This window comes from Arvicanthis niloticus, chromosome 22, assembly GCF_011762505.2.
Source record: "Arvicanthis niloticus isolate mArvNil1 chromosome 22, mArvNil1.pat.X, whole genome shotgun sequence".
In the NCBI taxonomy this organism is placed as follows: domain Eukaryota; kingdom Metazoa; phylum Chordata; class Mammalia; order Rodentia; family Muridae; genus Arvicanthis; species Arvicanthis niloticus.
In genome coordinates this window covers 49,395,702-49,412,278 of record NC_133429.1, presented here as the reverse complement: position 1 = coordinate 49,412,278, position 16,577 = coordinate 49,395,702, and the positions used below count along the sequence as shown (strand labels likewise).

The following is a 16,577-nucleotide window of genomic DNA, read 5'->3' as shown; positions in this document are numbered from 1 at the left end:
GTTGCAACAAACACCAAGTATAAAAAGATAGTATAAGCAATAACTAATTGTACTTTTGATTGTTTTTCTTGTTAAAGTAATTATAACTAGAAAGCCTGAAAAGGTGTCAAATCACATAAACGTATTTTAATTTTCTAAAATCAGAAATGTGTAACGTCTACTTATCATAATTGATTAAATATAAGTCCTCAAGTATTAACACCATTATTAAAAAATTGAGGGCATTAAAAGCAAATTTTTGTAATGTAACTTATACACTCTCTAAAAATATCAAATTGTTGTCTCAAGCTATTATTATTAAACATAGATCCACAAAGATGTACTGTGTTGTGGTGATGTTATATAGACAAATAGATGACTTTTTAAGTCTTAATCATGATCTTTATAAAAAATTTTAGTTATATTCATGATTATTAAGCTCTTTTTTAATGAGACTGTTACTAGGCCTTTTTCTGATAGTCAAAACTGTAATGAGAATTCTGTCAGTCTCTGAAATAACATCAGTTAATTGTTTTTAGATAATAACCAGACTTTTTCCCACTTAGGGCACATTCTAGGAGGTTATAAAACAATTTGCCAAAGATCAATAAAAAGGGGACCAACAATTTACTGTAGGTGTCAGGATAGAAAATAAAACATTGTCTGGGCTTATCTACACAAATCTTCACTGATAACCCAGTTATAGTTCTAAACCTTCAGTGAACCTGTGGAGCCACACAGGTAATGGATGTTTAGCCACACAATCATGTCCAACAAATATGTATATAAACATTTTTCGTTATAAACCTTTATCTCAATTTAATTTTTGGTATAAAATTGTAATGAACTTTGTAACATGTGATCATACACTCTAAAAAATATATGAATACTGAGGACTAAAGGATACGAGGGCAAATATAATGGAGAGATAAATAGAACTTTTTCCACTTAGAATATAAAATAAAACTTTTTTCCTTTTCTCAAACAAAATAGAAGTTTTCTTTGTACTTTTTCTTTAGATAGCTTTCATAGAAAACCTTTTTTACACCTAATAATAAACTCTTTAATAACTTTTAAGTGGCCTCAGACTAGCAGGCATAAGTTAGAGCCCAGCAGTTTTTGCCCCAGACAAAACAAAAGCTGTTTACTTAATCTTTGAATGTTTTTAGAATGAGGTGCTAAGTGCCAAAAGACTGCAGCTTTTGGTCTCAGGGATCACAAAAGGCAGATCAGCTACAGTGGCACAGCAAGCCAGATAAACAAGCCTTTATTATACAGTAACCCCAATGTAAAGAAAGTAAATTTTATGGCCAATTGTTTTTGTAGGGTCTGTAATTTATCTGATATACAAATTTGTTATGGCATTTTTCTGGGATTCAGGCAAACTGGTATGAGCCCTTAAATGTCTTAAAAAATTAAGGGAAAATACATGTTTCTTAAATTGAGCTGTATCTGTGAACTTTGAAAATTAGCAATATCTAGAAAAGAAACAATTTTAAGCAATTATAAACCATAAGCCATATACTGGCTATGAGTATACCAATTGAAAGCGTAATTTTTTTTGTACTTTAAATAGTGGCTCTTAGTACTGCCTTCATGGAGTCCTATAGGTTTTGATATGATGTGTTTTCATTTTCATTTTCATTAAATTCTAAAATGTCTTTAATTTCTTTCTTTATTTCTTCCTTGAACAAGTTATCATTGAGTAGAGCATTGTTCAGTTTCCAAGTGTATGTGGGCTTTTTATTGCTTTTGTCCATGTCAAAGACAAGTCTTAGTCCATGGTGGTCTGATAGGGTACTAGGGATTATCTCAATCTTTTTGTATCTGTTGAGGCCTGTTTTGTGACCAATTATATGGTCTATTTTGGAGAAGGTACCATGAAGTGCTGAGAAGAAGGTATATTCTTTTGTTTTAGGATGAAATGTTTTATAGATGTCAGTTAAGTCCAATTGGTTCATAACTTCTGTTAGTTTCATTGTGTCTGGGTTTAGTTTTTGTTTCCATGATCTGTCCATAGATGAGGGTGAGGTGTTGAAATCTCCCACTATTTTGTGTGAGGTGCAATGTATGCTTTAAGTTTTAGTAAAGTTTCTTTTATGTATGTGGGTGCTCTTGCATTTGGAGTATAGATGTTCAGAATTGAGAGTTCCTCTTGGTACATTTTTCCTTTGATGAATACGAAGTTTTCTTCTTTATCTTTTTTGATTACTTCTGGTTGAAAAATGATTTTATTTGATATTAGAATTGCTACTCCAGCTTGTTTCTTGGAAGATTGTTTTCCATCCTTTTACTCTGAGGTACACAGAGGTGTGTTTCCTGTATGCAGCAGAATGTTGGGTCCTGTTTAATGTATCCAGTCTGATAGTCTCCATCTTTTTTGGAGAATTGAGTCCATTGATATTAAATTAAGAGATATTAAGGAAAAATGATTGTTACTTCCCGTTATTTTTGTTATTAGAGGTGGAATTATGTTTGTGTAGCTATCTTCTTTTGGGGTTGTTGGAAGACTACTCTCTTGCTCTTTCTTGGTTGTAGTTTCCCTACTTGCCATAGAGTTTTCCATCCATTATTTTTTGAAGTGCTGGATTTGTGGGAAGATATTTTATACATTTGGTTTTGTCATGGAATATCTTGGTTTCTCCATCAATATTGATTGAGAGTTTTGCTGGGTATAGTAGTCTGGGCTGGCATTTGTGTTCTCTTAAGGTCTGTGTAATATCAGTCCAGGATCTTCTGGCTTTTATAGTCTCTGGTGAGAAATCTGGTGTAATTCTTATAGGTCTGCCTTTATATGTTACTTTGCCTTTTTTCCTTACTGCTTTTAGTATCTTCCCTTTGTTTTGTATATTTGATGCTTTGATTATTATGTGACAGGAGGAATTTTTTTTTTTGGTCTAGTCTATTTGGGGTTCTGTAGGCTTCTTGTATATTTAAGGATACCTCTTTCTTTAGGTTAGGGATGTTTTCCTCTATAATTTTGTTGAAGATATTTACTGGCCCTTTAAGTTGGGAGTCTTTACCCTCATCTATACCTATTATCCTTAGGCTTGGTCTTCTCATTGCTTGCTGGATTTTCTGGATGTTTTGTATTAGGAGCTTTTTGCATTTCACATTTTCTTTGACCACTGTGTCTATGTTTTCCATGGTATCTTCTGCACATGAGATTCTCTCTTCTATCTATTGCATTCTGTTGGTCATGCTTGTGTGTATGACTCCTGATCTTTTTCCTAGATCTTTTTCCTTTTTCTTTTTCTATCTCCAGGGTAGTCTCCCTGTACGATTTCCTTATTTTTTTCTACTTCCATTTTTAGATCCTGGATAGTTTTGTGTAATTCCTTCACCTGTTTGGTTCTGTTTTCTTGCATTTCTTTAAGGGCTTCTACCTGTTTACCTGTGTTCTTCTCAAATTCTTTGAGAGTGTTGTTTACATCCTTTTTAAAGTCCTCTATCATCATCATGGGAAGTGATTTTAATTCTGAGTCCTGTTTTTCTGGTGTGATGTGGTGTTCAGGACATGCTATGGTGGGGGAACTGGGTTCTGGTGATGCCAAGTAACTTTGGTTTCTGTTGTTTACATTCTTACGCCTGCCTTTTGCCATTTGGTTAGTTGTAGTGCTACTTGCACTCACTGGTTCTGACTGGAGTCTGCCTTTCCAGTTATCTTGGTTGTGTCAGAGCTCCTTGGGGTTTAGATGTCTCTATGATCGTGAACTCCAGCTGTTCTGGGTACAGTGGCTTTTCTAGGATATCTCAGGATATGGTGTCTCCACGGTAGTAGACCAGGTAGGTGTTTGCTGCTCTGAGTGTAGTCACTCCTCTAGGATGCTTCAGGATATGGTGTCCCCTGCTCTGCAGCTCTGAGGTCTGTGTCCTCTCTAGGATGCCTGCAGCTCTGTGTTCCCTGACCTCTCTAGGATGCCTGCAGCTCTGCGTTCTGTGACCTCTCTAGGATGCCTCCCGATGCAGTTTCCACAGGGAAGCAGATCATCTGTGTGACTGCTCCAGCCTTGGGGATCCGGGTGAGAGGCAGAAGGGGAGTGGTTTTCCGCAGGAGTGGGTTCTGGGTGCCAGGTGCACTCTGGGGGATCCCTACTGCCAGTTGTGCTTCTGGGGCCTAGGGCAGTGTGTGGGTGCTCCTTCCTGCAGCTCTGCCTTTCATGACCTCTCTAGGATGCCTCTGGACACAGTTTCCACAGGGGAGCAGATCAGCTGTGTGACTGACTGCTTTAGCCACTGGAATCTGGGTGAGAGGTAGAAGGCTTGGATAAAACTCTTACTGAGATCTCTTTTATACTTCTGGATTTTGAATGACTCCAACTTTGAATCACCAGCTTTAATCCAGTTTTTTGTTACCAAATTTATAAATTTGTAATCATACAAAACAATATATAACCAGGACATATAGAGCATATTTATATTTTTTAAACCAATTAAGAATAAATGTACATTTAAACATTTGTTTACCTTTTTAGCTGTAATTTAAGAGAAAAGTACCCTTTCACTTATCAAACTGGAAAAAACCACTATTAATTCCCTTACTACAGAAGCCAAAAAACTGCTGGCCCCCTTCCAAGAGCCACTTATAAAAACAGTTAACTCCTCTCAAGGTTCTTTCTGCCGGTGCCCTTCTCCTAACCACAGGTGAATTATCAGCTTTCCTTGTGTAAATTGAGACTGCCTCCCAAGCAAGTTTTAAACTAAATTAAGCAAGCAGTTTTAACCAGTTTTTCTTTTAAACATGAAACATAGATCACTCAGACAACAAGACAAAGACAGACAAATGACACACATGGACAATATTGGCGAGCCAATGACAGACAATAGACATAGGAAGCAGGACTGAGAATTCATCCAATGACAGCAAGAGAGATCAGGGTGCCCTCCCCATCAACTCATGCTCTCAGGAGGGCTCTGTAATAAGCTTTTTGTTTTCTTAGGTCATCATGCCAGAGAGCAGGCAACTTGCTTTCATTTTCATTCTTCCTCTCTCTTTTACTTTCAAGGTTTAACTTATCTCCTCCGTAGGAGATATAACATTTTTTTTTTTTTATCAATAGTCCCCTCTTGGGAAGAGAACACTAATGAAAGCAAAGAATTTTTAAAGACCCTTTTTTCTTAACCCTAGTTCCTCGTGATCTGAAGATAGGCTTCTGGAGCCATGTCACAATGAGTGACTGCTTAGAAAATGTTTGTCCCATGCTTCATCTTTTAAACTTAATTCCTTGTGCCCTGAGTTGACTCACTCCTCAAGTCCATCATGAACAGTGTCTGCTTAAAACATACCTGTCCCAGGGCCCTCAGTCTCAGGGCCTCACTGCTCTGATCCTCCTCAGAACTCTCCCACAGTTGGGTGGACTGTGGTATCCTTCTGAATCGAGGCTGCTGTCACGCTGACCTTGGGAGTTGTCCTCTTGGGTGCTCCTGAGAAATTCCAGAGCTAAGGCTCTGGGAATCACTTTAAAAATGCTTTGAGATTCAAAGTGCCTTCATGCACTCCAGGCAGCCACCCTCAATGCTCCTGTAAAACCGGTAGGCCTACCACCCTCTGAAGAGTCAGCGTCCTCCCTTTGGTGATCTCCTTGACCCCCTGAATGCTGGGGAGCAGAACGTCTTGTCTTCAAGCCCCACATTGGGAACCAAAATGTACTGGCCAGCAGGGCATTAAACAGTGTTCTGGGGAGGTCATCTGAAAGAGAAGATGGGGGACAGGCGAACACAAAGAATGGCGATCTGTCTATAGGCTGATCAAATTGCAAGTTTTACTTTTTCACACAGGGGTTATATACACAAAAAGGCAGGATGAGGAATAGGATAACGCAGGAGCATAATTGTTTAGAGGAAGTACAGATATCTTCCAGAACAGAGTATCAGCTGGGTGAAGCTTCAAGGGACAGGTCACTCTGACTCCACCTATGATTCACTTGTCTTTATCTAAGTTGGTACTATCCACCAAGGTTACTATCTACAAGGTTTATGATTGAGACCAGGCAGCTTTCCACTAAAGCTGCTTGTTTACAGTAGCTTCTGCCGTCTGCTTCAAGGTTGTTTTCAGAGACTCAAGACTTTGTGCTAGCAGGCTGCTTTTAAGCCTATGGCTGATTCCAGGCCTTCAGTGTACAAGCAGAGATGCCCCTGCTGTGAGCCATTTCTTCCTGGATGGGATGCACCAACCCTGCTGACAATATGCTGTTATTTGTCTACTCTCCATCCAATGCCTGTCTAAATAGTCTCATCTTACCCCATGGAATGTGAATTTCAGTCAAAACTAGTCCCGTGATTCTTTCTTCTTCCCACTGTTTCCAGGACTCTGGGGCTTGGTCAACAATGCTGGCATCTGTGTCTTTGCTGTCAATGAGTGGATGAGCAAACAGGACTTTGCAACTGTACTGGATGTGAACCTGTTGGGCATGATCGAGGTGACTCTGAGCATGCTGCCCTTAGTGAGGAAGGCAAGGGGCCGCGTGGTCAATGTTTCCAGCGTCATGGGTCGAGTGTCTTTTGGTTGTGGTGGTTACTGCATCTCCAAGTATGGTGTAGAGGCCTTCTCGGACTCACTCAGGTATCAGATGATTATGAGGTCCCATGTCAACCCTTCAGCAAGGTGATTTGTTTTAATTGCAACCTTTGAGAACCCCTCATAAAGAGTCGTTTTCTTCTGATTTGGAATACTCTCTAACTTTCTTCTCTTGGTAGTAAAGTGGTCAGTAGCTGGGAAACCATTCTCCATGCCTTTGTCAGGTGACTGAGGCCTGAGTTCACTTAAAATTATTCTGCTCTGGAGGCCTGACCTGTGGAATCATCAGGGTCATTACTGGCCTTGGCCAAGAGCATAGTTCCTCATGTTTTTGATTCTCTGGTGGGGATTCCCAGGGGTGTGTGCATCACAATCATCCCTCCTCCTAGTGTTTAGCAAGTTCTTGTTTAATGTCCACAATTCCCATATTCTGGCACAACAAAGGGATTTTTGACCCTAATAAACAAAAAGACTAACAGAAGCAGCAACAAAAATGCTAACAACTGAGAGTGAAAGAGAAAAGAGAGAGTATGACCAAGGCTTAGAGATTGTTAGCAGTAGTGACCATGTTGTTTGTCAGATTTCTGGAGGGCTTTGCAGCAGGGGCCTGAGGTAAGGGTTAAACACTAGGACAGAACAGGACATTTTGGGATAAAACTTTAACAGCCTGTGTCCAGTGTGATTGCTTGCAGAGTGCTGTTAGTGCTGTGTCATTCTGGAGCAAAGGGGAGGTTAGCACCAGAAGCTTAGTATATTGTCAGAGAGTCTGAGGGTTCTAGACAAGTTTGTACAAAATACTGATGTCAGGTCAATCTGTAGCCTTTACCTTATACCTTATATATCATTACACAGTATACAGCATACGTATGCATTATACTACTGTATCAAACTGAGTTAGATTTCCTGCTAGCTGCAAGGCAAAATGGTCCCTAAATGTGAGGTACCATGACTGCCTACACAGAGTAGTCCCTGAAACATCTGAGTAAGCAAAAAAAGGAACTGGCTTGAGATTTCCTTAGGCAGTAGTTGGAGAAGGTGGGGTCCAAGAGTGAGGGGGAACTGACTTAGGCAAGTCTAGTAAGCCCGGTGTACAGTATATGGGCAACCTACCTGTGTCACAGAACTGAATATTTATATTTAGACCTGTGAGCCACATCTGTGTGACATTGGAGTGACATTCAAAAGCACAGATACGATGCCCTTGCCACAGGTGACATCCCCATCTGCTGCACATCCCAGACCCCAAAACTTGTGAACTTTTCTCTCCAGTGGATCATTGTGTTGTCAATTGTATTACTTTCTGTAAAAGACCTCTGATGTCTTAGATGACCTTTGACTGCTGTCTTACAGGAGGGAGCTCTCCTATTTTGGGGTGAAGGTGGCTATCATAGAGCCTGGTGGTTTCAAGACCAACATCTCTGATGTCAAGAGGCTACCAGACAATGTAGAGAAGCTGTGGGACCAAGCCACCTCAGAGGTCAAGGAGATCTATGGCGAGAAGTATAAGGACTCTTGTAAGTAACCTGTAGGAACCAAAGGCAAGCCTCATCCTATACTTCGAGTCTTCTGTGCTTTTCTGTTACTGGTACAAAGTCTGGCCCAGGCTATTTTTCTTCATTAATCGCCTTTCCTTGGGAGCCTATGGGATTCTGGTCACATAAAGAGGTTCTGGTTCCTAGAACTTTGTTTTCTCTTAACCTGTCATTATGTTAATGATGAAGGTAAAACCAGGGACGGAGGTATCAGATCACAACTTTCCATGAGCTTGGGCTTTTGCTCACCATTAGGAGAGTATGTCTGGCTATTCTGCTAGATCATTCTCTAAAACAGGCAGCTAAGTGTGCATGACACTTCCTTGAAGCTGTTGGTTTGGGTTGTGGCCCTTTCTGAGAAACTGGGACAGGCTAGACTTAGGCATGGCTTCTGAGTGTGGGAGACATGGACTTTAGAGAAGCTCTCTTTGGTTGGTCACATAACAGGGGTGGTAGGATGTGGAGTCAACTGGAATAATCTCTCATTTTACACAGACATTGAAACAATAAGGTCATTGATGGACACATTCTCAGAGGACCTGTCTGTGGTGACAGACTGCATGGAGCACGCTCTGACTGCCTATCACCCTCGCACACGATACTCAGCCGGTTGGGATGCCAAGCTCTTCTACCTTCCCTTGAGTTACCTGCCCACATTTCTTGTGGATGCCCTTTATTATTGGAATTTTCCAAAGCCTGCCCAAGCCCTCTGAATTTTTATGTGTATGCAGACTTGGGGAAGTAGGTGGAGGGAGATAATGACACTGGGGCACATTGTTCATGAAACTCACTGAAATAATTCTGCCTCCATACTACTCAAAACCAGTAAAGTTCAGAGGAAAGAGCCAAAGAATTCTGACAAGGGGTAGTGATACAAAGGGGCTGGCAATAGCCTGTGAAGTTAGGCAGCTTCCTAAGGCTTACTTCATCATAGTGTTGTTTGAGAATCTACAGAACTGCAGAGTTTGTAAACACCTAGGACATGCTTTGCCTCTGGCCCTCTTCCTCATGATGTGCATGGGCCTGGCAACTCATGACATCATGGAAGATTGAGAGAATCCACTTCACAATCATTTTTCTCCATGGTGTCAGGTGGAAGGGCCACCACCAGCACTTCATGCCCTACTGCTGCATGAGCAGGCTATGTTTAGGAGGTGGTTTTGCTGGTGGGATAGAATCTGGCTAAGATAGAAAACACAACAATAAGAACAATAACCACTACCACCACAACAATTTTTATTTGTCTTAAATTCATGGCTTTCTTTGGATTCCTTTCATTTCAGAATAAAAGTTGAAAGATTACTTGTGTCCTGTGTTTTGAACTAGCTTTGCAGTGTGGAACACTGGGAGACAGAGATAGGGGAGATGGGACTACCCCAGGGAGGGGTAGCAAGAATGAGCTTGACTATTAACCTGTGCACCCGCTCAGCTCTTCCCACCACAGAGGACAGTGGCCATTGCTTTCCACCCAGCCTTTTAAAGTATTCTGGCTCACAGGATAAAGTAGAAGAATGGGCATCCGGTGTTGGACAATCCACAGTGGCAGCTGAGCCCCGAGGCGGGGTGTTCTAAACTGCTGGTGGGTCCCACATACACAGCAGTGATGGTGGACCAGCAGTGGGGCCGATTGATATAAGAAAGTCCAGTTCTAAAGGCTGGAAACTTGGCCCCAGGCCCTAGAAGACACGTGGAGTCCAAGAGTTCTAAAGCCTTATTGTTCATGGAGAATGTGGATGGGTATGGATATGTGTGCCCCAGTAAAAGCCAGGGGGAGCTGACTTAAATAGGGAAGTGGAATGAGGAGCAACCTAATTGAGCTACACCCCGGCCTTTAGATAATTCATGAATATGGAAATCTTGAGGCCGAGGCCTGTTACTCATGCTCTCTACCTGTAACCATAGATGGTGACACAAAACCTCTCCGGGAGGAGCTATTGAGCAAAACATGTCTGTAAAGCTTAAGTTAATGAAAGATGTGGACCGCATGGAGGAGTCTGGGATCTGGGGGAATAGAGAGATATATGCTGTCCCTCACAGGTCATGTCTCTCACAGGCCATGGTCCTGTTGGGTCTCTGGCTATCTGAAACCCAGTGCTCTACCAGAAAGACCAAACCATCTCTTCACAGCCCTACAATCCAGGAGATGCCTTGGGAGATACTGGCTGGACACAAGTCCTGTTCTGTAGCCTCACTAGCTGACGATCTCAATTTTCTGTGTACCACTCCTCATGCCCTCTGACCTCTGCTCCATTCCTACAGCCCCTTGGTGGATGATGTCAGTACCATGTCTGGATCCTGGTCTTTCATTTTCTGCTCAGCATTTGCCTTGCTGGGTCAGAGAAGCTCTGATGCCAAGCCTAACCTGTCCCAGTTCATCAGAAGGGCCAGAAACAATCTTCAAGGAATAATTGAGCGCACTCAGTCACCTGTATCTCATTTCATGGAAAGTGTTAATTTTATACTGCCTCCCATTCCTGACTTCACTTACAGCCCCATGAGATGATCCTCATGGATCAGAAGTAGCAGCAGCATGTTCTGAGGATTCTTTGAGGAATAACAAGTATAATATTGGAACTGCAAAAATGAGCATGGGGTTAAAGGGTTCAGCAGTGCACTTAGCTTTCATCCTCAGTGCCCTTCCTTCTCTGTAACAGGACAAAATTAACTCAACTCATGTCTCAGTAATAGTCTCTTGTAGAGCCATAGAAATGTGCTGCAAAGTGAATGATTCAGAGATGGGCAGGTAAGAGAGATTCAGAACCCAAGTGTTCTCCCCATGATGGGTACTTAAAGAGTTTGAGTAAATAAACACCTTCCCAAAGCACTCCTTGTGGTCCCCTTTACCTTCTAGGACCTGAGAGAGTCTGATAATGCCTCTATTCCATACTTGGAGATGCAGTAACCACCTCCACCAAAAGAAATTTGACCCATGATGCTGGAGACATTGACCACATTGTCCCTCGCCTTCCTCACTAAGGGCAGCATGCTCAGTGTCTCCTTGATCATGCCCAACAGGTTCACATCCAGTACAGTTGCAAAGTCCTGTTTGCTCAGCCACTCATTGTGACCCGAGGGGGTGGTGATGCCAGCATTGTTGACCAGGCCCCAGAGTCCTGGGGATAGTGGGAAGAGGCAGTCATACAACACAGGTTAAATTATGGACATTTCACACAGTAAGACTACTGTGACACGTGTTTACTGGACAATAAAATGCAGTGAATAAGAGAAGAGTATCCACACAGTTAGGGAACACATGTAGGACACTGTTCGCTCACAGCATGGCTGTCTTCATCTTTTAAGACTTTGTGGCCCAGTTCTCTACCTGGGAATCAGCAAGGAGTCCCTTCTGACTTGTTAAATTTAAAAACAGATGGTGAAACATGGTGCACCTTTGTTAATCTGGATACTATAAAAGTACATTTGTGACTTACAAGTTCACACCATCCTTACAGAGATTTTATTCTTTTATATGTTGTGGTGGTTTGAATAGGAATGGCAGCCATTGGCTCAAGGTTGTGAGGCATTGCTGGAGTGGGTATAGTCTTGTTGGATCATGTGATTCACTGGAAATGGGCTATCTCAGAGTCTTACTGTTCCTTCTACCTGTGGATCAGGATGTAGAGCTTTCAATTGATTTTCTTTTTTTTTTTTTTTTGTTTTTTGTTTTTTTATTTTATATTTTAGTTACATTTCAGATGCCATCTCCTTTCCCCATTTCCCCTCCCTAGAAAACCCCTATCCCATGCCCCCTTTTCCTTTTTGCTTTTATACAATTTTTTAAAGTTAATCAAAGGTTTTATAAGTTTGGTAATACTCAATCAGAAGTGTAACCCAATACCCAACCTAGATATATAAACTATCTTTGACTGGTGGAGACACGTGAACATCTGCCTCAATTGATTTTCTAACACCATGTCTGCCTATAACCTACCACACTGCCTGATATGGTAATAATAGACTAAACCTCTGCATGTAAGCCAGCCTTAGTTAAATTCTATCCTCTATAAGAGTTACAGTGGTCATGGCATGACTTCACAGACATGAAGACACCTGTATCTTCAGAGTACTATGGGACATTTCCACACTGCTGCCTTTTCCTTTCAAATGGCCAGAAAATGTAGTAATAAGAAAGGACTGTTATTCCTTATAATTATAAAAAGGAAAGAGAAAGAGCAAACAGAAAAAATACAAAGGAGAAAAGAAAAATAGGAAAATTAATCTGTGAGTGAAATATTCATTGAAAAGCCAAAAATTGAAAACTTGGTGGGGGGAGATTTTTAAAAACAGTGTTTTTTTTGGCTTTGTGAAGCTGGGCTTGCAATCAATGTTGTTTATCAATGTTGTTTATCAATGTTGGGATCTATATTGAAGAAAGTCAATATTGATCAACTCTCAATATTGATCAGATGGTAACCAAACATAATGTAGTGGTGAGTTTGTGGTAACATGGCATAAGATACAGTCATCAGACAGGATGGAACCTCAGTTGAGATCAAGTTATAAGGCATTTTTTCAATTTGATCAATGGGAAATGACCTAACCTATTGTGGGTGGTGCCACCTCTGGGCTGATGGTCTATGGGTTCAATAAGCAAGACGGTGAGTAATGCATGAAAAGCAAGCCAGTGAGCAGCACTTGTCCATGGCCTCTTCCTCTGCTCCTGGCTGCATGTTCCTGTACTGTTTGAGAGTTTGTCCTGATTACCTCTGGTGGTCAACAGCAATTTGGAATTACAAACTGAATAACCCCATACTCACCTGCTTGCCCTTTGGTCATGGTGATGTATTGCAACAATACTGACCCCAAGTAAGACAAGTTTGTACCAGTATCATGGGGTATTGTGGGGACAGATCTAACCATGTTTTTAGTAGGATTGTAGGAGGCTTTGGAACTAGGGGCTACAAAGCCACTGATTTCTGTGACCTCAGTGGGATGATCTTTAGTATCTTGGAAGATTCTCTCAGGGATATTGGCTATTTTGAGTGAAAATTCTGCCATTCTCGTCACCTGGGGTTGAAGAGTCAGCACTGATTCAGAAGAGAGCAGCAACATTGAAGTGAAACCTTTGAGTTAATGGGACAATTGATGCTGAGCTGGAGAAAATCAATTAATAGAGATTCAAAAGAGGCCAGCATCACAGAAGTTGAAAAATCTGAAAAGTGTTTCCTGAGAACACAGATAAGCTGAGATCCAGAAGTGGCCAAGTTTGTAACTCATGTTGACAGCCACTTTTGTTCCTGTGTAAGATGCAGCTAGGTGGTATTGGTTTGAAGGGGTCATGGAGAGCAGCTGATGCTTGGTACTGTGAGAGGCCAGGAGAGGTCATTGTTGAAGGTGCAATATGAGGGGCACTTGAAGGTCAGGACTGAAGGAGTCATGCAAAGAAGTTGAGGCATAGGCCCAGGAAGCGAGCCTATGACATGCTATCACCATATAGTCCATGAGCTGGAGAAATGTCTCAGCAGTTACAAGCACTGACTGTTCTTTTAGAGGTTCAGAGTTCAATTCCCAGCAGCCACATGGTATCTCCCACCAGGAATAAATAAATCTTAAAACAACGTGTAGCCCAGATGCAGGAAGGTTTCCTGGTAGTATTGGAGATGTTTGTAATATGGGATGACCACCAAGAACAGCAGCAGCAGTAGTGGAGCCAGCTGGAGCTTAGAAGACAAACTGTGTGACTCAGAGCTGGGAAAGTGACCTAAACCCTTTGCAGGAGCTCAGAAGAACATGAGTAGATCTCAGACATTGGATATTATATTGTTACATAGCTGGTTTTTGATTTTGCTTTGGTTTGATTGTGACTATACTGTGGTTCTTTTCTCTTGAAGTAAGAAAGTTTTCATTTTAATTAAAAGTTTTTCTAAAGGCCCATAGCTGAAAGATTTTAACCCTTTAAAAGTGATTTTGGATCTTTAGGGATATTGGATATTTTCAATTGCCTAAAAAATTAATGTGTTTGATTTTTAAAATGTGAACTTCTAAATTGTTTATGTGTTTAATGTGAAATTTTGGGAAACAAATAAGAATAAATGGGTTATAGCTTACTAGTGGTGTGTGTGTGTGTGTGTGTGTGTGTGTGTGTGTGTGTTACATTAACAAGGGGTCAGTTCTACTCACTGGTTTCATGTCAACATGACACAAGGTAGACTTATCAGAAAGGAAGGAGCCTTAGTGGAGGAAATGCCTCTATGAGATCCAGCTGTAAGGCATTTTATCAATTAGTGATCAATGGGAAAGGACACAGCTCACTCCAAGTGATGTTATCCCTGAGCCGCTAGCCCTGGGTTCTATAAAAAGAAGACTGAGCCAACCATTGGGAGAAAGCCAGGAAGCAGCAACTTCCATGGCCTCTGCATCAGCTTCTGCCTCCAGGTCCCTGCCCAGTTGAGTTCCTCTCCTGAGTTTTTTTGGTGATGAACAGTGATGTGGAGGTCTAAGCTTTCTTCTGAAAGATGCTTTTCTATCATGGTGTTTCTCAAAACCATAAAAACCCTAACAAAAATATCCAAGGGACAAGGTAAGGGAGATGACATCCTTGCTGATAACCAACAGGACAGATTTTCCACTGTCAACCTCAACACATTGTGCTGTCTTTGCCACTCATCCACAAGTGGCCCTCACTCATCCCTCTGGCCTTTAAGTCATGGATCATCAAGCAAGCACTCTGAAAGGCCTACAGCTAAAGACCATATCTCCATCATCAATTTCTGTACAGGGAGAATGGGAGACTAGTTGACTGAGAGTAAGATCGGCATTTGTTCTTTTTAAAATGTTGGCACAAGAAATCATCTTCCCCCTTGGCTCAAAGCATGTCCTATCTTTCTATAGATGCATAATCTGTAATCAAGATTGTTTTGCTGTGTTTTGACATGCAAACTATTTCTGTAGAAGCTTTCTAAAATACATATATGAAGCAATTAGTGACGTCACCATATGATGATAGACTCGACACCCCAAGTAGACATTGAATACCAAAAGGAAAACTTTCTGTGCTAGGAATGGGTCACATCATGTCCCTCAAAGGGCCATATGGAATACTCCCTCCCAACCTTCATCATAGGCTATGGCCAAGGCTACTAAATTCTCTCCCAACCTGATTGTAAGGCCATGTAGCTGAAGACCATACTATCAGATGCCATCAAACTGAGAGAAGGCAAGCTGGTGCCCAAATAAAAACTTCACTGTTATGGATTAGTGTGCCAGTTGCAAGAAGATACTCTTAACACTTTCAGAGAGAGAGGCAGTCATGATTACTCAGCTACAAGCCTTGTGATCTACTATAATGACTTTCCTTTAATGCACCAATGTCATGGAGGTAACTAAACACTTTTCATTAGATTGAAGGACTGCTTTCTGAGATTGAATCCATAATGCCACTACTACAGTGGCCAACAATCTTAGACTAGTTAGGTCATGAAACTATAAGAAAATTGAATATTATCATTCTGCAAAAAGAATATACAGTAACAAGACTCCCAATGCAGATTACTAACAGCACTCTAAGTTCAGGGCCTTGATAAATCTCCATCAGGAAAACTGTGTCTGGCCATAGATAAGAATTAACACAGAGACAACCAAGGTCACAATGTTGCAGAAAATAAGAGACTTTGTCACATTCTGTCCTAAAAGGCTCATAAATCTATTAAGATAAGGAGGCAGAAACATTTTCAGAAGCAGAGGTGATGGGTGACTCCAAGGAGACTATTTTCCAGATACATCAGGACTGCTCCTCATATGAACTCACAGAAACTGTGACAGCACATGTAATACCTGCACAGGCAAAAGGGTGCAGTGAACCAGCACAGAGGAGGGAAAGTGGACACACAGTCTATCCTCTAGCAAGCAGCTATTTGTGACATAATACCTTGGTCTCTTGGAGGACTCAGTGTAGAGGTAAGAGGACAGATGATTGTGCAGAAGAGGTGCAAAGTCTGCAATGACTCCAACACCACCCTGACCCCCAGCAGAAATCTTTTCAGGATTACAGTGGCCTTCCCTTCACATAGACCAGAAACCAACAACACAGAAAGGAATCTCATGGTACCTCTGTTCCCAACACGCTCCTTTACCCACTGAGTGGCTGCCACAATACTCTCTGTCTTGGTGACATCAAGGATTAGTGTCTCCAACCTCTCTGGTGTCTTGTTTTTCAGCTGCTTGGCTCCATCCTCCTTCTGACAGGCAGCCAGCACCCTCATGCCTCTCCTGTCCAGTTGTCTGGCCAGTATATCCCCAAAGCCCGAGCCACAGCCTGTGATTAAGACATACTTGTCTTGGAGATGTCCCACCACCTGCCTCTCCCTTAACCAGTGCAGGAGCATCTACAGGCCCACAAGTGCCACCAGGTAGAGCCACATGGCTTGTAGAAGTCAAGTAGAGAGAAAACTACTCTGAGTCAAAATGAGCCTTGCACTTGCTCACTCAGAAAGGTGTAGGCATGGAGGAGTTTACCCTTCTGGCCTGCAGTACACACTGCATTTCCTAACAACCATTAATACCTGATTTCTCAGGTATTTGGACTGTTTTGCTTTGTAGATACATAATGA

At 41.6% G+C, this 16,577-nt stretch overlaps 2 protein-coding genes across 3 annotated transcripts in view; one reads left to right on the top strand and one right to left on the bottom strand.

Annotated features, from left to right (window-relative positions):
- The window catches only part of LOC143436324 (retinol dehydrogenase 7-like), a 21,952-nt gene extending 12,622 nt beyond the window's left edge, over positions 1–9,330 (top strand). Inside the window, exons 2-4 of one of the 2 annotated variants that reach the window (XM_076920535.1) lie at positions 6,286–6,583; positions 7,847–8,010; positions 8,524–9,330. In XM_076920535.1, the coding sequence (XP_076776650.1) occupies positions 6,286–6,583; positions 7,847–8,010; positions 8,524–8,741 (680 nt within the window). In that variant the 3' untranslated portion in view covers positions 8,742–9,330. The remainder of the gene's footprint in view (positions 1–6,285; positions 6,584–7,846; positions 8,011–8,523) is intronic. The other variant, XM_076920536.1, reaches the window with a different exon arrangement.
- Positions 8,930–16,577, bottom strand: LOC143436331 (retinol dehydrogenase 16-like). Its single transcript, XM_076920544.1, has 2 exons — positions 16,076–16,577; positions 8,930–11,141 (listed from the first exon to the last, which is right to left on the bottom strand). The coding sequence occupies exons 1-2, from the start codon at positions 16,350–16,352 to the stop codon at positions 10,876–10,878; spliced, it is 543 nt and encodes a 180-aa protein (XP_076776659.1). The 5' UTR covers positions 16,353–16,577; the 3' UTR covers positions 8,930–10,875.